Source organism: Somniosus microcephalus, chromosome 4, assembly GCF_052327205.1.
Source record: "Somniosus microcephalus isolate GS21.2 chromosome 4, FLI_Smic_1.0, whole genome shotgun sequence".
In the NCBI taxonomy this organism is placed as follows: Eukaryota; Metazoa; Chordata; class Chondrichthyes; order Squaliformes; family Somniosidae; genus Somniosus; species Somniosus microcephalus.
The window spans coordinates 114,247,012-114,272,075 of NC_140990.1; the positions used below are offsets into that span (position 1 = coordinate 114,247,012).

General features: G+C 46.3%; 1 protein-coding gene across 1 annotated transcript in view; it reads right to left on the reverse strand.

Annotated features, from left to right (window-relative positions):
• Nucleotides 1-19,431, reverse strand: part of LOC147119680 (targeting protein for Xklp2-A-like) — an 80,650-nt gene extending 61,219 nt beyond the window's left edge. The window contains exons 1-6 of the mRNA XM_085984132.1: nt 19,363-19,431; nt 17,106-17,211; nt 9,119-9,258; nt 5,756-5,907; nt 2,147-2,324; nt 1,260-1,308 (exon numbers count right to left, since the gene is read on the reverse strand). Of these exons, the coding sequence (XP_085840258.1) occupies nt 1,260-1,308; nt 2,147-2,324; nt 5,756-5,907; nt 9,119-9,206 (467 nt within the window). The 5' untranslated portion in view covers nt 9,207-9,258; nt 17,106-17,211; nt 19,363-19,431. The remainder of the gene's footprint in view (nt 1-1,259; nt 1,309-2,146; nt 2,325-5,755; nt 5,908-9,118; nt 9,259-17,105; nt 17,212-19,362) is intronic.
• Between the last annotated feature and the right edge of the window lie 5,633 nt (nt 19,432-25,064).

A 25,064-nucleotide genomic window follows, 5' to 3' on the forward strand; every position in this document is an offset into this window, starting at 1 on the left:
AATAAATGCCCAACCCTGTGCCAGCAGAAGTGAATTTCTAGCGGATGGGCACCATTGCACGTGGAAAGCTGGAACTTGTGGGGCGCTTATGACTCCATACGCACGCTGCCAGCCCTGTGAAATCCTGCAACATGTCGATAAGAAGGAGCGGGGGGCGGGGAGAGGTCAAGCACTCGAGGTAATGCTTTGTTATTAAAGGTTAAAGGCAGGTGGCAGCAGCGGTTCAGACTGATGATTGAATATGGATCACTGACCGTGCTGGGACTGGGGACCCGAGTCCTGAGTTAGCCCATTAAACCCGGTGAATCGGCTGGGCCTCCATTGCCAGCGGGGCGAGTCCGTGAACAGGAGGAGCGGCCTAATGAGGCAAGGTCCGCAGGAAAGAGGGAGAGAGGCAGGAAAAAAAAAATCACATTATTCCAAAAGTGGACATTCCCGAAATCTGTTAATGCACCACAGGATATTTGCAATACAACACGATCTAACCCAGAGTTTAACCAGCTCCGGCCCAGTCTCATTTGCTATTCCTGCGACACCGAATTTCACTTCACCCGGAATAAGCTCGGCTGTTCAAGATCCAAACACCGGAGACCAGAACCTTACGTGGAAGGTATTTATTAAGTACAAACAAGTATTAAACATTAAAACCACATCCATACATGTACCGAGTTTGACAATCCCTGGCCACTTACTGCCCGGCTCCCCTGGGACCACAGTCCCGCAGTAACGGCCATCAGCATCTTCGAAACCAGATACAGGGAAAGGAGATTTGGATTGGGGAAGATTCCCCTCTGGGGGTCAGGAAGAGCAAATCTTGCAGATTAGAGACTCGTGCATCACTATTCAAACTAATTTAAACATTTCTGATCCAATAAGGTCAGCGACTGATCGAATCGGCCGGGTGAGCGCCAGTGGAGGGCGGATCGGTCTGAAGAATGAATAAAATTTCACTGACCCGCTGAGACCCCGCGTGACCTTGGAGCAGTGAAATAAACCCCGGTCTTAAAATGTTATCTCTCGGGCGCTGGCCCGTTTTCAAAATTTCAGCTTAGAAAACAGTTCCGCTGCCTGGTTGGGTTTTGACGAGACACTAAACCGGACCGGAATCATTCACTGACCGCATGATGAGGATTATACCGGCGGCAGTAGTAAAACTAAAACATGGAAGAGTTTTCACAAAGGAGGCCCTTGGATAAGACCGGACTGAGCAACGACAAACGGACACACTGATCAGGAAATTCCGGCTCTCGACTGCTCACTGATCCCGGTTTTCACAGTCTCCCTTTAGCCTCAACCCGCCTTGTTCATCTGTAAAGTGCAGAGGGAAAGAGAAACGCGGAATTCAGTCTCAAGACAGTGACTTCTGACTAGCTGGACTCACCCCGGCCCCGCTCTAATAGTTTGTGTCCCGGACAGCCCGCGATAGACCGAGTCACTCAGCAGGACCCGAGATCTTCCCGTTCATGTCGCAACCCGCTGGGAGAAGGGATATAAATCCAGGGTTTGATGGTTACCCACGCCCACCCAGTTATTTCAGTCCAGTTTAAACAAGCTTCCCTTTACCCAGTTCTTTGTACGTTAATAGCACAATTAGAGCAGATTGACGATGAGGAAGAGTGCGGGCCCGTTCATCCCCGACCTCCCTCCAATAACCCGTCAGGGAACGAGACTCCAATCCCCAGGGTCCTGTTGGGAAACAAACGGACGATTCCTGGGTCTCAATGTCCAGAGCCGGGAGCCATTAGTTGGCAGAGTCTCACAGCTCAGACGCTCTCAGTTTACCTCTGGGGTCAGATTCATATCCAGCCCGGCGTTGGCGAGGCCTCTCCCGGCTCTAAAAATACTTGGGCCTCAAGCCATTTCTCAACAGGCACAGACCCGCCGGAGGCCCTGGTCAGAGCGGCAGATTCCGATACTAGCTCGGGCACCGCGTTGTTCGGGTCGGGCAGCAAGAGCTGGGCGTGTCCAGAGATGCTCGAACAGGACAATGTTTGGGGGGGGGGGGAAGAATCAACGTTTAAATCGGTTCTCATTTCAAGGTTTCTGAATTGAAGACTATGGGCAGAGAGCGCGGAGAAGGCGGGGCGGGTGGAGCAGAAGAGAGAGGGCCTCCGAGAATGGTCGGGAGAAGAGCCGACTATAGTACCTGGTGTCTCCTGGCGCCTGGCCAGCTTGCCGCCTCTCGCTTGTGTGCTATGTTCAAACACGTCAATGTATTCTGCCATCGAGATATACTGCCAGAGAGCCGCATCGTTGCACTCCCTTTTCCTGGGGCAAGACAAGTTGATCGGCCTTGGCACGGTGCGTCCTCTGGTTGTGTGTGTCTGGAATGACAGTAGCGTTAGTGCAGAATCTCAATCTACTCTGCCAATCCCAGGATTGATATCAATGCATACAATGTCTTGCACCTTCTCCAAGCCCAATACATCCTTCTCGAGGCGCGTTGCCCAGAACTGAACCAAGTTCCCCAGAGGTGGTCCAAACAGAGCTCTGTACAACCAAGTACTTCCACTGATGGCCTTTACTCGAGGATGCCCAACATCCCATAGCCTTGTAAAGTTATTTTGTACCTGTCCACTAGTTTAACGATCTGCTCATGTGCCTCAATCTCTACTCCTTCAGTTCCTAGCTGACCATTTATAAAAATACTCGGATCCAAGTTCCTCAGGGTCTAAAGTGGATGACCTTACTGCCCTGCATTAAACTCCAGCTGGCCACAGTTTTGCTCGATCAGCGGCCTTTTGAAAATTGCTGCTCCCACCTACACTACTAACTGCACCATTAAATTGCTCTCGTCAACAAACTTGGATATACGGATCTCTATTCCTTCATCCAACTCATTGAAAAAGCTGACGCCCTAGTACGGATTCCCTAGGGGAACCGGCAGTCACAACCTGCCAATTGGAGTACATGTCCAGTAGCCCTACTGTCTCCTGCCTGCTAACCAATGTCAAATGGCTGCCTCCTTTTCCATGTGCTTTCATTTATGCCAACAGTATTTCGTGAAACCGTAAACCAACGCCTTCTGAAGTCCATATAAATAACATCCGTAGAATTACATTGAATCCCCAACACAGGAACAGGCCGCTCGGTCCTACTGCTGTAAGCTCCACAAGAGCTTCCTTCCAACCCTAGTTCATCAACTCCATGGGTACAACCTTGTATTCCTTTCTCCCTCGTTAATGTAGCTGCTCCTTAAATGCATCTATACTATTTGCCTCAACTACCCTCGTGGTATCCAGTTCCACATTCTATCAAGTAGTTCTTGAAATCTTAGGGACGATCTTATGATCTAGTTTTGGGTTCTCTACAAGCAGACACATCTGTCTAGTTGTTTCCCCCAAAGCCCCGCATAACTGGAGACTTCCATCAGGTCACCTCAGCCCCAGCCAGTTAGTCTTTCCTGATGGTGCAAGAAATTGCATGGATGAGCCTTCTCCAGTGCCTCTTTTCAATAGAGATCACGTGTACAGTACAAGAAGTCCTATACAAATTAACCAGAACTTCTGCTCTTCAATTCTTTGCTTCTAGTGAAACCCAATGTTTGGTTTGTATGCGCTCTTAAACCGGCCTTGCTGTTGCTACTTTTGATTTGAGAATCTGTTAGAGAACTTCTCTACTGCATTTCAATTCTTGTTTACCAAGGATTGTGGACTCATTTCCTTACCACGATGCACCAACTCCTTTAAATTAATTTCCATTTAAATACATTTACAACGTGACCAAGAAAAATAGGCAAATCAATTACCCTTTACAACGCTATGCTGGCTCCGTTGTCCAAGTGCTCAGTCAATCTACCACTAATGTCGTAGAGATTTGTCAATCTTCAGCCCCCATTACCATTCTTAGATTTAAAGCCAATTAATTCTAGTTTCCTCTTATTATTTCGCAAGTCTGCCATTTCCTTATACTCAATTACAGCATGGGCTTCATCTGCTCACAGCATGGCACCAATCAATTATTTCCGTTTATATTAGGAAAAAGCAGGTGGTCGTGAGTGACATGCGCCCCCTTGAAAATCGATAAGTGAAAATACGGAAATGGTGGCCATGTTGAATAATGCCAGACATCAACGAAATGTGGACTCAATGAAAGCAAACAGTAATGGCACTAAGTGACCCAATGGCTCCCATCCCAGGGATTTAAAGGGAGCAGATAAGAACATGCCAGATGCGCCAACTATGAGGTTCCAAATGGTTCTCGATTCAACAACTATTCCTTTAATGGGAAAGCTGCATGATACTCGCTATTCAAGGAGTGTGAATCCAGGAATTAGAGCAGTTAGCCTAACACCTGTTGTGAAATTACTAGAGTCCAAGGATGTAGAGACTAAACATTTGAAAAGTGGCAGCTGATCAGAAAGCCTACATGGATCTGTGAAAGGCAGGTCATGCCTGACGGAGGTGGAGTCGGAGGAGGGTCTATGGAATTCCAAAAGGCATTTGATAAATTCCTCAAGACTGATAGCTCATGGAATTAAAGGCAAATCATTAACCTGGTTAGGAAATTGGATGAGTGGCAGGAGACAGTAGGGATAATTGGCAGGATGTAACTAGTGGTGTCCCACAGGAATGTGTTGGGCCTCAACTATTCACTATTTATTAACTAAATGGGATAGAAAGGCGCATGGGCAAAACTGTGGCAAATGGATTTCAAAGCAAGTGTGAGGTCATCCACTTTTGAATGCAGGATAGATCAGAGTACTTTCCAAATGGTGAAAAGCTAGTAACAGTAGAGGCCTAAAAAAAGGCCTCCCGCCATGTACATAGATCGTTAAAATTTCACGGACAGCTACAGAAAATCAAAAATAGCTAATGAATGCTGGTCTTATATCTCGAGGATTAACCAAGGGGGAAGAGGTAGAAGTTATGCTACTGTTAGACAAAGCCCTGGTTAGACTACATCTGGAGAACTGAGCACAGTTCTGGGCACCACACCTTAAGGATATCAAATCAACTTGTTAGTGCACAAGTGCATACAACGAAATATAGGCTTGTGGTTCCCAAGAGTGTACATTTAGATTAAGACATTTAAACATTCAACATACATTTGGCTTGTAATACATTAACATAAGCATAACCATAATAAAGTGCTTTGGCAGATGTGCAGGCTTTAGAGTTTATTTGTGGAGTTCAGTAGGATGACTGCCCTGGGAAAGAAGCTGTTCCTAAATCTGGTACGTACGGGTACGTATATTGGCTTGGCGGGAGTGCAGGTTTACCAGAATACCTGACTGCCAAGGGTTAACTTACGAGGAGAAATTATACAAACAGGAGTGGTATTAGCTGGCATTTAAGGTTAAGTGGATTTGGTCGAAGTTAAAGATATTAAAGCGAACTGAAGGTAAAGAGAGAAACTATTACTCCTGGTTGGAGTCTAGGACTAGGGGACATAGCCTATTGGAACCATACCTTTCAGTGGTGAAGTTAGTAAACGCTTCGACATAAAATAGTGTTAGAAGTTTGGAACTTCTGTAAACGGCAATTAATGCTGGGATCAATTGTTAATTTTAAATCTAAGCTGGATAGGTCGTTAGCCAAAGCTACTAAGGGATATGGGGCAAAAGCGAGTATATGCAGTTAGGTCACAGATCAGCCATGATCTCATAGCAGAACAGGTTCGAGGGGCTAAATAGCCTGCTCCTGTTTATGTAGCCATCAGGGCTTTTAATGAGAAACAGCTCAAGGTATCTTGGGATTCCTCTCAGCGTTAAATGGATGGTGAAATGTTACCGTGGTTCTCGGTGTTCACTCACCGAGGGCGGGTACTTGCGGAGATCCTTGATGAAATGCGACAGTTTGTACTCTGGTTCTGATCCGGACTCCCGGTGACCTTCGGCTGGCCTGTTTGTGTGGAGCTGGATATTGATCGGCCTGGTGAGCGGGATGGAATTCCTCATGTTCTGACCTGAGGAGATCACAAGATTGAAGGCAGCATCGGATAGCTCAGTCCGCTTAAAGACCCAACACGCATTTGCCATTTCCACACTACCGATAGGTACTTAACAGACACTGCTCCATCCAAATTCCCTCCGGTTTTTCCCCCCACACAACCACCTCTTTACCCGGTCCCAGGTTTAGCTACAAATTTGCCATTTTTACATTGAATTGATGAATCCAATGTCTTCCTGTAGATTAACTCAAGATGGAAAAGGCATCAGGCCTTCCCCAGTCTGCCCACAAGACCCGATTCTCACCTTTGACCCTCAGCCTGACTAGCAAGTGCCCACTGTATCCTTCACCCAAGCTCGCATTCTCGAGATTCTGCTAAAAACAAACTGAACACTAATGAGATATCATGGATGATTAAAGCCACAAGGGAAAAATGAGGGTAAGGAAAGAGGCATACATTACGTGGACAGCAAGGGGAGAGCATAAGGGAGAATACGAAGTGATTAGGAGAGAAAAGTCAACAATTAGGAAGGCAAAGAGGGACTATGAAATTAAATCAAGGAACATGTTGTAAAATATTTTAGACAAGCTAAAAAAGGGAGGTGGGAATGGGAATAGGGCCACTAAGATGGACAGGATAATACCACAGGCAGCGATAGAGAGATGGCAGAAATTAAATAATTACTTGGCTTCTATATTTACCAGGGAGATAGAACAGGTGGACATGATGCTGGAAGGCAAAATTAGAGATGTGCATTGAGATATTAAATAAACTAATCATACTAAGGAGAAACCTGGTTCAGATGGGTTACATCTGCACATTTTAAAATAATCTAGGGAAGATATAGGCTCATATTACATATTTAGTAATTCGTTAAAAATGGTGGTGCCAGAGGACTGGTGGTTAGCGAATATACCTATACTTGAGGAGAGATAGAACATGTCCAGGGAACTATAGACCAGTCAGCTTAATGATGGTAGGAAATATAAATGGAATACCTACTAAAGGAGAAAACAAAATCTAGAAAAGCCAATAAAGGAACAGTCAACATTGAAATCAAAAGGGAAAGCTTGTTTGTTCAACCTCTGAATTTTTTTTTGAAGAGGCAACAGGGAGAGCAGACAAGGGTGATGCAGTAGGTGTAATTTATCTAGATTTGCGGAAGGCCTTCAAATAAGGTACTACATAAGGGACTGATGAACAAAGTCAGGGAATGCAGAACAAGGCCAGAGAATGCAGTCAGGGGACAAGTAGCAAAATGGATAACTAGCTGGCTTGAGGAAAGGATGGACAGGCTGGGTCTCCTTTCTCTTGAAAAAGAGACAGCTGAGTAGTGACCCAGAGGTCTTTAAAAGTATGAAAGGTTTGCTAGTGTGAAAGAGCATAACTAACTAGAGGCCATCAATATAAGATAGCCACCAAGAAATCAAATAGGGAATTCAGGAGAAACTTCTTCACTCAGTGGTGAGAATGTGGAACTCGCTACCACAGGGAGTGGTTGAAGCAAATAGTATGGATGTACTTAAGGGAGAAGGGAATAGAGGGCTACAGATGGAGTTAGAAGACGAAAGACAGGGGGGAGGCTCAAGTGGAGCATAAATGCCAGCATGGACTGGTTGGGCCGAATAGCCTGATTGCACCACTGCCTATAATGCAATCTCTAAACCTTTTAGTCAACCTATAGTTTGTCCTGTGGAATCTTCGATGCATATTGGAAATCTGGGTGTCTCTCCTCATGGATCTCCCTGCTTCCCACTTGGGATATCACTTCTCCAGTCACCCCCAAAATTTAAAAGTTGCGGGATTATCACTTTCTGAACCCTTAACGGAAAGTCCACAGCAGGAGCTGAAGAGGTTGCTGTAGTGCAAGTGAAGGCGAACAGCAAGAAACATTCTATAAAACTGGATACATCAGCAGAGCAAGGGGGACCATTTCAGAATTAACAGGAGGGCGTTTAAAGTGACGCAGCTCAGAAGGGCACAAGGTCAATATTCAAGTTCTCCCAGAACTTGAGAAACGGGCCACCTATGTGGTGCTGATTAAGGCTCAGGACAGTCTCACGCCTTGGGGCAGAGTTGCTGGACTCTGGCAGAGCATCAACGACAGCAATTCACTGGCCATCATCCATCTCAGAAGAGGGAAACACGAGGGACACCACTTGACCTGTCAGCAGCTCTACATTGGAATATGGCAATGATCAGGCTCAGTGATGTGCCCGCTCCTGCATAGAACTGCCTCACAAACATAACCACTTGGGCAAGATCCTGGAGGCCATTGATAGTGGGAGACCCCACCCAATATTTTCTCGTGGACGATCATTTATCCTAATAGATTTACCGTGATCCGGTGGCCCAAGTGTACTGCATGCCACTAGCCAGAAGATGGACCTGGATTAATCATATTCTGCATTCCTGACAAAGATCCTAAACAAATGTGGAGCTGGACGCAACCCAACAGGGATGCAGCTGAAGTGAACTTGAAAGGATGAGCTGGAGTTAAAAGCCCAAGACAGAATGGAGCGGTGTCGTTTGGCTACTGCCTTATGTCTCAGCACAGGAAGAATGATCCAGGGCCCCAGAAGGAATTGAGGCCACTCTGAAGTCACTCCGTGCCAGTGAAAGCATTCAGCGCTATCCATCCCCGGGATGCTCAGTAGGGATGTGGTGCCACGCCATCCTGCTGGGAAGAAACTTCGGAGTGGAAGAGACAATACAGATACAGACGACTGGTGACTCCAAACTCAGCAGATTAAAGAAGCCGATCTTCAAACGGACCCAATTATTAGCCTCTGCCGCTGTGTTAAATACTGACCATCAGCCTCTGATCAACTAACTGATGGAATTGGCTAATGGTCCGGGATTCTTTCCCTTGTCGAACACTCAGATGAAACTGGTGACAGTGGCAATCATGAAAAATGAGCTTTTAGAATGGACAATGTTGGGAATCAAATTGAACTCTGTACATGATCGCAGGTAGAGCTCCAGTTGTAGAAACATAATCTGAATTACTTGGAAGGCAATACAACCTACGCACCGCATACACACCAGCCTTCTCCCCATAGTTCAGTGGGTTACAAATAGCCTGTGGGCTACCTAAAGTCAGCCTCACGAAATAGCATTAATGAACCTTGCATTTCATCTCTCCAACACTGGCTATAGACACCTCCCTACAAAAGGGACACCTGGAATCTCTTCCAAATCAGCCACGCGCAGTCAACCAATTTACTTGTGCCAGCAATCGCGAGATGCATCATTGCTTCGTTGAGCCGCCTGTGCTCTGCCGTCTTCCTTTGTAATCGAGCGATTGTCGACATTTCCTGCTACTCCGAGCTCATTGGCCTCCAGTATACATGGCTCCTGGACCGCCTAGGGATAAAGGGAAGCACAGATGTGGTTAGTTCACCCAGAAAAGCGGAGTTGGCAGTTAGTTCACGCAGGCTGGCCAACACTACAAATTAGACAGTCTATTCTTCATGAACTTGATTCGCACCAACAATTCAAGCTCTCCAGAGAAAGAAAGCAAGTTTATTTTAAGACCTGTTTTATATAGCTCACGTCCCAAAATGCTTTAAAACTTGAAAGTGTAGTCACTGTCGTAATGTAGGAAACGTGCCAGCCAATCTGAACACAAGCTCCCACAAATAGACGAGAAAATGTTTAATCTGATACTTTATTTAACTTGTCCCATTACCACCTCCTTTTGCCTTGAATATCTGAACCTCTCCTGCCTTGTATCCCATCACAGACCTTCCCTTTTGTTCTTTCATCCCCTCCCCACTTTCCCAGCCCCTGCAGTTGCTTAAAAAACTGTTCCATTTCCTGCTTTTTTCCAGTACTGACGGAAGGTCATCGACATGAAACGTTAAATCTGTTTCTCAGATGCTACTTGACCTCCAGCATTGTTTTTATTTTAGATTTCCAGCATCTGCAGTATTTTTAGATATCGGTTTCACTGACGTTGATTGATGTAATATTGGCCAGCACACCGCAGATAACTCCTGCTGCTTTAGTGCCATGGGAGATTTTACGTCCATCTGAGAACAGACAGGGCCTGGGTTTAATGTCTCATCTGAAAGGTGAGCACCAGCAACAGTGCAGCACTCCCTCAGTACTGCACTGGAGTGTCAGCCTAGATTATTGTACAGGTTTTTGCAGTGAGACTTGAAACCACAACCTCCTCACTCAGGCGAGGTTGCTCCCAACTGAGCAGCAGCCGTCTCCTCCCTGCCTCACTCCCACAAAGGTGGCGAATTCCTAAGAAAATCCAGGTTCAATTTGCACCCCAACCCCAGTAATTTACAAGGTGAGCAGGAATTGGGACAGGTGCCAGGACCTGAACTATAGGGGGCTTCACTGGAGTCATGAGTCAGCTGGTGATCATCCTCTAGCCAGGTCTCGGGCTGTTTAAGTTCAGGGTTATTCGGAGGGAAAATGCCCTCCAGCATCGAGTGAAGGCTCAAACCTTCGGGGTGAGCGAGACCAGCTCGGAGTCCTGTAGACTTCCTTAGCACAGGTCACCCATTAGCGGGGCTGCGATAGCTAATCTGGCTCTGAACTTCAAAAATCACCAGGTCTGCAATGGTCATTTCTATTCCCAGTCCTACTTCCCCTCGGCCCCAGAGTCACTGGAGGGTCGCTAGTTCCTGGTTAGATAATTGAACTGCGCAGGTTTGAGCCTCACGCACGGACAACAGACAGGGAGCCAACGCCTCAGAATCAGATTTACGAGACCAGAGGTGACACTACACTGGAGCCATTCCCCATCCCCACCTCTTATTCTAAATGGATAGGGGGGCACCTGATGGTCCAACACTCAGCTGAAGCGGTAGAAATCAGGTCCAGACTAAGGAATTAAGCTTCGATCGGTTTTAATTATTAAGTGGTGCGTTTAACCCAGGGAATCACTGCAAGAAGCAGCGTGAATTTAGAATTTACAGGTCTCAAAAGGCGCTATCCGGACACTGACTTTTGGGCGGCATGACTTCACTTAACTATTCCTGATGAATCCGAGGCAAATCCGAAACTCGAGGTTTGATTTGACAGGAGAGCAGTTAGCACGGGTGACAACAGCAGATAGAGGCTCAATGTGGTGAATCGGGATTGATGGAAATCACAATCGGAAGTTTACGGTACAGAAGGATGCCATTCGTCCAATCATGTAATGTCGAAATAGCCATCTAGTCTAATCCCACTTTCCATCTTTTGGTTCGTATCGTTACAGGTTACTACACTGTGCATATCCAAGTACTATGTAATGCGATGAGGGTCTCTGCCTCTACCACCCTCTCAGGCAGCGAGTTCCAGACCCCCACCCCAGGTGAACATTTCTAAACACCTCTAAAGACGACTTTCAATCTGTTCTAGTTATTGACCTCCAACTGAAATAGGTCCGTCCTATCCACTACCTAGACCCCAGTTTAGACACCTCAATGCAAACCACCCCAGCCCATCCAATCATTCCTCATTGCTAAAGTTCTCCAGTCCTGTCAACATCCTGGTAAATCCCCTTGTACCTTCTCTAGTGCAATCACATTTCCTTTAATGGCGACCCCAAAGCTGTATGCAGGGCTCTAGCTGTAGCCCAACTATTAGCAAGGGAAACAAGGCAATCTTTCCCTGGCCCCCATCAGACCCGCGACCGTGAGAAAGAACAGTTGCAACAGGAGCTATGCATTTATCCCACTGATTCGGATTCTCGGTTAAAAGGCACCGCCCTAGAAAGTCAAGTCATGGGGAAGCTGGACACTGAAGGAACAAGCCCAGTTCGGACCGACGTGTGTTTGCAACTTAATTGAGAACTGTGGGAGTTCATGGCAGAGTCAGCTTGGGTCTCCGGGGATCACCACGTGACCTCGAGCACCTCCCGATTGTTGGGCTGCAGCAAGCTTGCCGGAAGAGAAGGCGGTTCATTGAACATCCAATTATCTTTATCAGAGGGAGACCATCTTCAGGCTGAAATAAGGAAGCGTTATATGGAACCAAGTGAAACCTGTTGGTTATTACTACCACATTCAGTTAGTCCTGACTGTGGGAGTTAACTACCTGGTGAATCGGCCACTGTTCTGGAAAGGAACTCGAGCTTAAATTTACCGGACAATTTGCTGGTGAAGTCTAGATATGAGCAACTGGCGGTGGGAGAAAATACGACCAAGACCAGCCAGTTCTCAAAGGAGACCAAATTGGGCAGGTGGGAGAAGCCAGCCGATTTCTGGCCACAGTTTAAAGAGGCTCAATGAACCACAGCACTGGCTCCCGGGATGTAACCAGGCTGAATTAACAAGGCGAGTCTTCAAACAGCATTCGAGCTGACTGTTCCACTTGCACTTGCAGCCAGTGAACTGTGAAGTGAGGAGCCGCCAGAGCAAGGCCGACAGTCACGATATCCAGGGAGTAGTGAGAGTCTGCGCCTGTTCTTTCGGCGTGCAATCCATGCACTTTTATCCCCTGCAAGCATTTATCCAGTTCCCTTTAAGGCTACTGTTCAGTCGGCATCCACCATCCCAGCAGGCAGTGCATTCCAAAGACTAACCACTCGTAAAGTTTCACATGACGCCTTTGGTTCTTTTGCCAATCACCTTAAATCTGTGCCCTCGTGAGCTACCCTTCAGCCATTGTAAGAAGTTCTCTAAACCCTTTGATTTTAAACACTATTAAACAGCCGATTAGCCTCCTCGGCTCCATGGAGAACCGCCCCAGCTTCGCTATCCACGTAACTGCAATTACTCATCCCGGTAAATCTCGTCTGTACATAACATAAGAAATAAGAGCAGGAGTAGGCCAATCAGCCCCACGAGCCTGCTCCGCCATTCAATAAGATCATGGCTGATCTTATCCTAACCACCAATCCACTATCACAGAACCATCTCCTGAATCGAACAGAATTAGACACGAAATAGGAGCAGGATCAGGCTACACGGCCCCTGGGCCCGCTCCGCTACCCACAGGGCCATGACCGATCCGAACCTAGACTATGTCCAAATTCTTGCCCGCTCCCCATAAACCTTAATTCTCTTTACTTCTAGGAAACTATTTGTTTTTATTTATGTAATGTAGCTTCTACAGCTTTTTGGGGCAGCATATTCCACAGACCTACCACCCTGAGTGAAGTAGTTCCTCCTCAGTTTTGAAAGAGCAGCCCCTTATTCTAAGACTATGCCCCCTAGTTCTAGTTTCACCCATCGGGAACATCTTCCCCGCATCCACCCGATCCAACCCCTTCACAATCTGATATGTTTCAATAAGATCGCCTCTCATTCTTCTGAACTCCAATGAGTAGAGTCCCAATCTACTCAACCTCTCCTCATGTGACCACCCCCTCATCCCCGGGATTAACCGAGTGAACCTTCTTTGTACTGACTCGAGAGCAAGTATGTCCTTCCTTAAGTATGGACACCAAAACTGTACGCAGTATTCCAGGTGCGGTCTCACCAATACCTTGTACAACTGAAGCAATACCTCCCTATTTTTATATTCTATCCCCCTAGCAATGAATGCCAACATTCCATTGGCCACCTTAATCACTTGCTGCACCTGCATACTAACCTTGAGTTTCGTGCACCAGGACCCCCAGATCCCTTTGTACTTCAGTACTTTCAGTTTCTTGCCATTAAGATAATAACTTGCTCTATGATTTTTCTTGCCAAAGTGCATAACCTCACACTTTGCAGTATTGTATTCCATCTGCCAAATCTCTGCCCACTTAGCCTGTCGATGTCCCCTTGCAGGTTTTTTATGTCCTCCTCACACTACTTTCCCTCCCATCTTAGTATCATCTGCAAACTTTGATATGTTACACTCGGTCCCCTCCTCCAAATCGTTAATATAGATTGTAAAGAGTTGGGGACCCAGCACTGACCCCTGTGGAACACCACTAGTTATTGATTGCCAGTCTGAGAATGAACCATTTATCCCAATTCTCTGCCTTGTTAGATAGCCAATCCTCTATCCATGCCAGAATATTACCCCCAATCCCGTGATTTTTTATCTTAAGCAATAATCTTGTGTGGCACCTTGTCAAATGCCTTTTGGAAGTCTAAATACACTACGTCCACTGGTTGCCCTTTATCCACCCTATACGTTACTTCCTCAAAGAACTCCAGCAAATTTGTCAAACATGACTTCCCCTTCATAAAACCATGCTGACTTTGTCCTATTAAATTATCCAAATGTCCTGTTACTGTCCCCTTAGTAATGGACTCCAAAATTTTACCTACCACAGATGTTAGGCTAACTAGTCTATAGTTTCCAGCCTTCTGTCTACTGCCCTTTTTAAATAAGGGTGTTACATTAGCAGTTTTCCAGTCTGCCAGGACCTTTGCTGAGTCCAGGGAGTTTTGGAAAATTATTACCAATGCATCCACAATCCCTACCGCCACTTCCCTCAAGACCCTAGGATGTAAGTCATCAGGTCCAGGTGATTTATCCGCCTTGAGTCCCATTATTTTACCGAGTACCACTTCCTTCGTGATTTTGATCGTGTTTAGCTCCTCCCCCCCCCTTTAGCCCCCTGTTTGTCCAGTGTTAGAATATTCTTAGTGTCTTCTACTGTAAAGACTGATGTAAAATATTCATTGTGTTTTTGCCATCTCCATATTTCCCACCATTAATTTCCTGGTCTCATCCTCTAAGGGACCAACATTTACTTTAGCCACCCTTTTACTTTTTATATAACTATAAAAACTCTTACTATGTTTATATTTTTTGCTAATTTACTTTCATAATCTATCTTCCCTTTCTTAATCAATCGGTGTTATTTTTTGCTGTCTTTTAAAGTTTTCCCAATCCTCCCACTAGATTTGGCTATGTTATATGCCCTTGTTTTTTTGTCGAATACTATCCTTAATTTCTTTACTTAGCCATGGATGGCTGTCTTTTCTTTTACACCCTTTTCTTCAGTGGAATATATATTTTTTGGAAGTTGTAAAATAACTCCTTAAATGTACACTACTGATCATGTATCCTCTTACCCTTTAATCTATTTTCCCAATCCACTCTACTCAATTCCGCTCTCATACCTTCATAGTCTCCTTTATTCAAGCTTAGCACGCTTGTTTGAGATCCAACCTTCTCACCCTCTAATTGAATATGGAATTCAACCATGTTATGGTCACTCATTCCAAGGGGATCCTTTACTAGGACATTTTTAATTAATCCTGTCTCGTTTCACAGGACCAGATCCAAGGTTGCTTGCCCTCTGGTCGGTTCAGTTACATACTGCTCAAGAAACCCATCCCTAATACACTCAATGAACTCATCCTCAAGGCAGCCCTGCCCAATTTGATTTGTCCAATTAATATGATAGTTAAAATCCCCCATAATTAAAGATGTTCCCTTATTACAACCCTCAACTATTTCCTGATTGATACTCCATCCAACAGAGTTGCCATTGTTCAGAGGCCTATAGACTACACCCACTAGTGTTTCCCCCCCCTTATTATTCCTTACCTCCACCCAAACTGTTTCATTATCCTGATCTTTTGACCCAATATAATTTCTCTATTAGTGATTCCTTCCTTTATTAACAGCCACCCCACCTCCCCTTCCTTCAATACTTTCATATCCTTCCTAAAATGTGGTGACCAGAACTGGATGCAATACTCCCGTTGTGGCCTAACCAGTGCTTTATAAAGGCCGAGCATAACTTCTTCACTTCTGTACTGAATACCTCTATTAAGCCCAAGATCTCATGTGTCCTGCCACCTGCACGGACCTATGCACATTAACTCCCAGGTCACCCTGTCCCTGCACGCTTTAAAGTTGCGCCCTTAAGTGTATATTGCCGCTCCCTGTTCCTTCTGCCAAAATGCATCACCTCACTTAAATTCCATCTGTCACTTGCCTGCCTATTCTGCTAGCCTTTCTACCTCTTGTTGCAGTCGATTGGTTTCATCCTCATGGTTTGTCATGTCTGACATCAAGTCTTGCAACTCCAATTTACCCGGGCCAGATCCTAATCAATTCACTGAAAATAGCCCTCCATAACTAGACTAAATCTTACCATACTATGATAAATATTCGAGATGCTCTCCAAATGTTACATTCGCTAATTGATCGAGTTAGTTCCAGGACTACATCCAGCAATGCCTCCTTTCCTCTTTGGCTAATAACCTACTGATCAATAAATTTCTCTTGAGCACACCCGAATTCCCTCCTTGAAAAATCACAGCCCCATTTCATAGAGGGAGTTAATGTCTCCCATTATCACTACTATCGTTCATGCATCTCTAGTTTTTGAAAAATCTGCCCATGTATCTCCTTCACTATTTAATGGCCTATAAAATACCCCAAGTAGCGCAATATCTCCACACTTTCTCAACTACAAATCAAAGATTCTGCCTTTGATCCTCAAGGACATTTAGAATATTTCCCTCGATCAAAACCGCTACCCCTCGTGCTTGGTCCCCTCCCCATCTCCTGAAGACTTTGGAACCACCATATGAAGCATCCAATCCTCACATTGAGACAGTTCTCGTTAGTGCCACATCATATTCGCGGTTTTTTGCGCCTGCAGCTCACCAACCTGTGCACACATGCACTCCAAATCGAACTTGGACTTTATTGTCTATGATCCCACCCAATTCTGTATTTCTAACTGAAACTCAGTAGTGTACATCTTATTTCTACTTTATAAATACTACATATTGGTACCCAACCATCCTGCCGAATTAGTTTAAACCTTCCCAACATTGACTTACTTGTCCAGAAGTATTGGTCCCAGCTTTGTTCTGGTGCAAGCCGGCCTTCTTGAACAGGCCCCTCCCGCTACAGAACTGCTCCCAATGTCCCAGGGATCTGAAGCCCTCCCTCCTGCACCATGTCTCTAGCCATTCATTCACTTCCCATTTCTGCTCACTAGGACGTGGCACTGGGAATAATCCAGAGATTACTACCTTGGAGGGTCTGCTTTTTAAATTAATGCTATGTTACATTTCTGGCAGCAACAATCCCCCTAAAATCTATGTTGAAACTAGTTCGAACCCCAATTCAACGAAGCTAATCACCAATCCTTCGGTAGTCACCGGTCGGCGGAGGGAGCACAGACAAGCCGGATCGTATCAGGCAGGGTCTTCAGAGATCCTGGATAATTCCTGGAAACCCGAACTCATTCCTCACATTGAGCCTGGTCTTCACGGCCAACGCGGAGCCTGAATGGTGACACGGCCAATCTAAAGGACTCCGCCACTGGAGGTTGAGGGAGACTCGGCATTACTTACCCCAGAGGCTGGGTCAGACCCTCAGCAGCGGACCGTCTCCTGGCCGCCAGCGAATTTACCGTGTTCGGGGGACTGGTGGAGATTCCAGCGCTCGACGCTCCGCCCTCTGCAGAGACAGGAGGAGAAAGGCAGGAGTTTAGGAGGTGGGGCGGTCAGATCTCTTAAATTGTGATACTGAGGCCAAGCCGGTATTCTAAGCAGTCTACAGCCATTTTCAAACAAACTCCAGGATCCGAGTCTGGATTGAGCCCTCGATCCCACAAGAGACACTCCCCGGAGTAGGAATTCGCAGCCCTTCCTTGTACAGAGGGTGAGCGGTTAATAAAGGAACGGGGTAAATCCTCGGCCCCCAAACCTTGAAAATCACTCCCTCGGGTTCGCTTGATTTTAGGAGTATGTATACAAGCACCAAACAGACCCATTCCTAACTCGTTATTAGGTTTAAACGGCGGGCGCTCACAGGGCATCGCAGGTTGTCGGTCACAAAAGCAGAAGTTGCGCTGTAAGAGGATTCAACGATAGACACATCCTGCATCACAAGCCTTGAAAGGGATCCCAGCCCAGCGTTAGCGAGACAATAACCCGAGTCAGAACAGTTCCTCATTCGCTCCCAAACCACTTCAGCAAAGGATGGCATTTCATTCTAACCCAGCCGGTTATAATCCTCCGGGAACTTCCAGCCCAGAGACTGCGGCAGGCAGTGGGTTAGGTCCCAGTGAAAAGTTGAACACTCTCCGGGCTCGGTCTGTTCACGGCAGTAATTTGAACCCAGCCTGGCGGTTGTGAGCCCAGACTCCCGAGAGCCTGGATTGGAAAGATCACTCGAGTGGCCCACGTGAATAGCCGGGTCGGACGGGTAGGTCACCGAGACAGAGGCGGGGCAAAGTTTGAAAAGTAAACTTCACATCGAAAGTGTCTAATCCGGCAGTACCAGGTTCGGTGCAAAAAGTGAAACATTATTCGGAGAGATGACAGTACACAGGGCGGTAGAATTTGGGAACTCATCCGCAAACAATTGATAGCTCAAATGTTAAATTTAACTCAAAGATGTGTTAATCAAAAGGTATTCGGGGATAAGGGGCAAAGGCGGGAATGAGTTAGGTCACAGATCAGCCATGATCTCATTGAACGGCAGAATATTGCTCGAGGGGCTAAATTGCCTCCTCCTCTTCCTGTTGTCCTATAGCATCGGTTCTGGTCAAAGTTCAGATTTTCTTCGGAAATAAAGACTTGCATCAGTATAGCGCCTCTTCGACCGCCAAACGTCTCAAAGCGCTTTACAGCCAAAGCAGTACTTTTGAAGTGGAGTCACTGTCGTAGTGTGGCAAACGCAGCAGCCAATTTGCACATAGCAAGATCCCACAATGATAGTGCCCAAATAATCTGCTTTAGTGATACTGATTGAGGATAAATATTGGCCAGGACATCAGGGAGAACTCCCTGCTCTTCAACCACTGTTGGAATCTTAAATCTCCGAGAGCAGACAGGGCCTCGGTTCAACATCTCACCCTCCAGCCAATGCAGCACTCAGTCCTGCGCTGGATTCTCAGCCTAGATTTTTTTATGCTCAAGTGTCTGTAACGGGAATTAACCCATAACCTTCAGGTGTGGGCGGTACCAGCAGAACCACAGCTCGACACAAGTTGATCAGTAAAGTGGGCATTAAACTCCGCCCATCATGACCGAGTTGCGGATGGACCGGGTTTAATATGTTTTCTAATTCCTTTGACCCAGTTTGATTAAAAATTAAATGGTACAATACCTTGATATATTTCACAGAAGTTTGCAAAGTATTTTCCAAATTTAACAAACCATTAAGGCCCAGCAAGTGAACTCATGCCCCATCACAGCTCTTGAGAGCAAGGGCCCCTCCAACACCCAACTGGCAAGGTAAAAATTCTACTCACATCTAGTTCCTCTCTACAAACCCAGAGTAAGATTAGAGAGTGGAACGATGTGGGGCAAGCCATTAGATCTGGACAGATTAATCTCCACGCTCACATCACAACTTAAGTGACTACACTTAATGTCTTATTGGGCACAAGGTGCTTTGGGACATCGAGGTCATGAAAGACGCTACATGAAAGAAAGTTTAAGATTCTTAACACCATTAGAAGAGAGATCATTCTAATAGTCAGGAGACATTAAACATCCAGGACACCGAGTGAACCTTCTCCAGACTCGGCCGCTAAACCAGGGATCTCCCAAACATCTGGATTTCAGAGACCGAGTGAGTAGAAAGAAAAAAGCAACATACCAGAATCGCAGAGTTCTTCCCGTTCAATCAGAGGGCTCACCACAGCCTTTGGAACGCCACAACTCCAAGGTAAATTGATTTTGGCACCACTCTCCATATCTGCTAGTTTTACACCGAATGACAGATTTAATCGGATCTGCATCAGAAGGAGACAATCAGCTCAGTTAGGAATGGCCATTAACATATCTTGAAGACACGGTAATGTGGCAGCAAATAGAGGAAAGTGTGAAGGAGGTTCAGAAATGGCAGAGGAGGCTCGAGGGGCCAAGTGGCCTATTTATGTTCTTCTGATTGCAGCGCTGAACTCCCGGCCGCGTAGCTTACAAAAGAGGCTTAGCCTAAATCAGAAGGAATCCAGCAGCCGAGACCAGGAAAACCAAACACGCCGGTTAACCAGCTGCTTATAAATAATTAAATAAGAGATTACAGCAACTATCTCAAACATCAGCACAGAAACTGCTCCAGCTTCAACCCGAAACTTTTTGGTTCCCAACTAAAGACAGAAGGAAAACAAACAGAGCAGGGAGAGAGAAACAATCGCCCGCTCACTATAACTTGCTCTTCTGTAACCCCAGAAACTACTTCCAGAGAACATCAAATCAAACCTCGCTGAGCATCTCTTATCTCTGTGTTTACTTCTCTTCAGCCCACAGCTCTGATTTATACGGGACTCTAACCGTGCGTTGACCAATCAAACCGCAGCTTTAATCAAATCCTTGTGACCAGTGACGTCAGCATTTTTCTCGTCCAATGGGTGTCCGTGCTGATTGAGAGACAGCATCTTGTCAGGTCGCATGGGATTGACTGGAAAAGGCGCTGCGAATCGAAACCGATCCTCAGTCATTGGGTCTTTTTGATGGACCAATAAGGGTGAGACTGGGTTGCCCCCCGCCCACACAGTTATCAAACAACAATCATCGCAACAAGTGCCGGTTTTAGGGCACTCTTTTAGATTGGACCAAAAAAAAAAAACCCAAATTGGACTGTAAATGAACAAAAGTTCAACTAAAACTTAACAAATCAAATTAAAATTTGGTTTGACTGTTTTAGGGCAACACTTATATTTTGTCTAATTTGTTTATGGGATGTGGGCGTCACCGACAAGGCCAGCATTTATTGCCCATCCCTAGTTACTATTGAGAAGGTGGTAGTGAGCCGCCTGCTTGAACCGCTGCAGTCTGTGTGGTGAAGGTACTCCCACAGTGCTGTTCCTCTTTTGATTGGACCAAGCAAAATAAACTGTAACTAATAAAACTTTAAATAAACCTTAACAAATCAAATTAAAATTTGGTTGTCCAAATCAATTATGCACTCCAGTCCCCGTGGCGCACACCGGTCACGGAAGCCCACAGTGCTGTTAGGGAGGGAGTTCCAGGATTTTAACCCAGCAACGATAAAGGATCGGCGATATAATTCTCTGCCTGTTTAAAGGGGCAGTGTCTCTGTGCCTGTTTAAAGGGAGAGTGTCTCTGTGTCTGTTTAAAGGGGCAGTGTCTCTGTGTCTGTTTAAAGGGAAAGTGTCTCTGTGTCTGTTTAATGGGGCAGTGTCTCTGTGTCTGTTTAAAGGGGCAGTGTCTCTGTGTCTGTTTAAAGGGTCAGTGTCTCTGTGTCTGTTTAAAGGGGCAGTATCTCTGTGTCTGTTTAAAGGGGCAGTGTCTCTGTGTCTGTTTAAAGGGTCAGTGTCTCTGTGTCTGTTTAAAGGGGCAGTGTCTCTGTGTCTGTTTAAAGGGGCAGTGTCTCTGTGTCTCTTTAAAGGGACAATGTCATAGGGCCATAGAGACATAATGGCACAGAAAGAGGCCATTCGGCCCATCGAGTCCATGCTGGCTCTCTGTAGAGCAGTCCAGTCAGTCCCATTCCCCCGCTCTATCACCGTAGCCCTGCAAGTTTATTTCCCTCAAGTGCCTATCCAGCCCCCCTTGAAAACATTGGGTGTCTCCGCTTCCACCACTTCCGTTGGCAGCGAGTTCCAGGATCTCATCACTCGCTGCATAAAAAAGTTTTTCCTCACATCCTGACTGTAACTCTTGCCAAAACCTTAAATCTGTGTCCCCTAGTCTTTGTACCATCAGCTAGTGGGAACAGCCTATCCAAACCCATCATAATCTTGTACACCTCTATCAAATCACCCCTCAACCTCCTTTGCTCTAATGAAAACAAATCCCGCTTTTCCGACCTGTCCTTGTAGCTAACATCCCCATCCCCGGAACCATTCTGGTAAATCTCCTCTGCACCCTCTCAAGTGCATTCATGTCCTCCCGAAATTGTGGTGACCAGAACTGGACACAATACTCCAGTTGTGGCCTAACCAGCGTTTTATAAAGATTCAGCATAACTTCTCTACTTTTCTACTCAATACCTCTATTTATTAAGCCCAAGATCCCATATGCTTTGTTAACCACTCTCTCAATATGTCCTGCCACCTTCAGGGGCCTATGCACATTAACTCCCAGGTCCCTCTGTCCCTGCACACTCTTTAAAACTGTGCCATTAAGTGTAGTATATTGCCTCTCCCTGTTCATTCTGCCAAAATGCATCACCTCACACTTCTCTGTATTAAATTCCATCTGCCACGTGTCTGCCCATTCTGCTAGCCTTTCTATGTCCTGATGCAGTCGATTGTTATTATCCTCACTGTTTGCCACACCCCCAAGTTTGGTGTCATCAGCAAATTTAGAAATTCTACACTGTATTCCAATATCCAGATCATTTATTTATATCAAGAAAGCAGTGGCCCCAGTTCTGACCCTTGGGGAACACCACTGTCTACCCTCATCCAGTCTGAAAGACAGCTATTTACCACAACTAGCTATTTTCTGTCCTTAAGCCAATTCCTTATGCAAGCTGCCACTGACCTACCTATTCCATGAGCCTCAATTTTGTTAACCAGCCTTCTATTTGGTACTTTGTCAAACACCTTCCGAAAATCCATGTAGACAACTTCCAATGCATTCCCTTCAATGATCCTCCCTGTTACTTCATCAAAAAATTCAATTAGTGTAGTCAAACACGATCTTCCTTTTACAAACCCGTGTTGACTCTCCTTAAGTAGCTTAAACCTCTCCAAGTGAACGTTAATATTTTCCTTGATAATTGTTTCTAAAACTTTACCCACTACTGATGTTAAACTGACTGGCCTGCAGTTACTAGGATTGTTCTTACACCCTTTCTTGAAGAATGGTGTCACATTTGCCAGGTTCCAATCCTCAGTCACCTCCCCCACATCCAGGGAAGATTGGCAAATTAAAGCAAGTACTTCCGTTCTCCCCTCCCCCAATTCCCTTAGCATTCTGAGATGCAAGCCATCTGGACCAGGCGACTTATCCACTCTAAGCATACCCAGCCCTTCTAGTACATCCTGTCTGTCAATTTTCACAATTATAAGGCACAGAAACAGGCCATTCGATCCAACCAGTCCATTTCATTTTTTGTGCTCCACTAGAGCCTCCCCCCGCCTTTCCTCATCTAAATCTATCTGCATAACCCTCTGCTCCCCTCTCACTCATATATATGTCTGCTTCACTATCTGAGGAGTTGCGAATTGAGCTGAGTACTACAACTATTAGCGAACAGGCCCATTCCTGACGTTATGATGGAGGGAACATAGGAGCCGGAGCAGGCTGCTTAGCCCCACGAGCCTGTTCCTCCATGCAATGAGATCATGGCTGGCCTGTGACCAACGCTATAGACCTGCCTTTACACCATACCCCTTAATAGCTTTGGTTAACAAAAATATATCAATCTCAGTTTAAACTTAACAAATAACCTAGTAACAATTGCTGATTGTGGAAGGGAGTTCCTAATTCCTACAACCTTTGCATGTAGAAATGTTTCCTAACTTCCCCCTTGAAAGGCTTGGCTTTAATTTTTAGGCTATAACCTTTTTCTATTACCTAGAACCTTAACAAATTAAATTAAAATTTCATTGGCCGGGGTGATAATGCACTCAACTGGTCCAGGCAGTGGGCGGTCGAGGGGGCCTGACTGCCTGCCTCTCTCTTCCACAGCCATGTTCGCGCCCGGGTGGCCTTGGAGATGGAGCACGTGGTGTCCGCCGGCATGCTTGAGGCCTTCCACGACCGGTGGGTGCCACGGGGACTGGAGTGCATCATCACCCTGGCCAATTCAATTTTAATTTAATTTGTTAAGGTTCTTTTAAAGTTTTATTAGTTACAGTCTATTGGTTTTAGTGTACCCATCAGAAGAGTACACACACCTCAGACACATCTCACAGCTCCTCAACCATGTGAGGCATCTCACACACACACAAACACACACACACACACACACACACACACACAACACGCCTGCCAATACACTCCTTCACAATCGCCACTCTTTTTCTGTTCCAGGAAAAACAAGCACATGGCAAGCAACAGCAGCAGCCGACCGGGAGAGGGGAAGCAAGACTCCAGAGATCACTCCCTTTGAGGAGGCAGTGCTGGACGTGATCAGGAGGGGCTTGGCAGGCATTGGGGCCAGAGGCAGAGCAGAGGGCATCTCGCAGAGAGGTAGGTGGCCACTGCAGCTTCCTTGCAGATGCAAGCCTATTCCTTATCTCTAATCGCCCAAAAGGCATCCTCGCTTCCCGCTTTACATTGTAGATTACCAGGAGCAAGATGCACCTTGCCCCGTGGAGCAGGTTCAGCAAGAGCAACAGCCAGCTCACTCCCTGGAGGAAGAGGAAACATAGAAATATAGAAGATATGAGCAGGAGTAGGCCATTCTGCCCTTCGAGCCTGCTCCGCCATTCAATGAGATCATGGCTGATCATTCAAATTCAGTACCCTGTCCCTGCCTTCTCCCCATATCCCTTGATCCCTTTAGCCTCAAGAAATATATCCAACTCTTTCTTGAATATATTTAATGAACTGGCCTCCACCACCCACTGTGGCAGAGAGTTCCACAGGTTCACCACTCTCTGGGTGAAGAAATTCCTCCTCATTTCAGTCCTAAATGTCCTACCCCTTATCCTTAGACTATGACCCCTGGTTCTGGACTCCCCGACCATCGGGAACATCCTTCCAGCATCTAGTCTGTCCAGGCCTGACAGAATTTTATAGGTTTCGATGAGATCCCCTCTCAATCTTCTAAACTCCAGTGAGTATAAGCCCAATCGACACAATCTCTCCTCATACGTCATTCCTGCCATCCCAGGTATCAGCCTGGTGAAGCCAGGAGAGCAAGGACTAATGCACTGTATCACTGGCTACCACTGTTGCAGGCATCCGCTCAGAGGCCGGCACCACGAGCAACTTAGAAGCTGGCTTAGAAGAGGAATCCTCACCGAGGGATGCACCAGGCAATAGCGGGCAGCAGCCACGCTGGGTGGAAGGAACACAGATGCCACATTTCCCTGAGGCGAGGTCTCGCACTAGTTCTACTGGAGAGGAGTCGGATGAGGACCTCACAGGGCCAAGCTTCAGAAGAAGGCTGATGGATACGACAAACCAAATGCTTGTTGCAATGGAGAGCCTGCCTGACAGCCTACTGGTCGTGGCGAGAGGGATGGTGGAGTCCGCCTCCACCTTGGTCCGGGGCTGGACCCAGAGCCTGGAACACATCTTCTCCAGCGTGGAGAGGCTGGTGACTTCCAGCCAGCGACCTGCGGAGCCCGACATCATGCAGCGTCTGATGACTGAGGTCGCAGCTTCCACTGCAGTCATTGCAGCTCCCATGGAAGCTCAGGCAGCTGCCCTGGT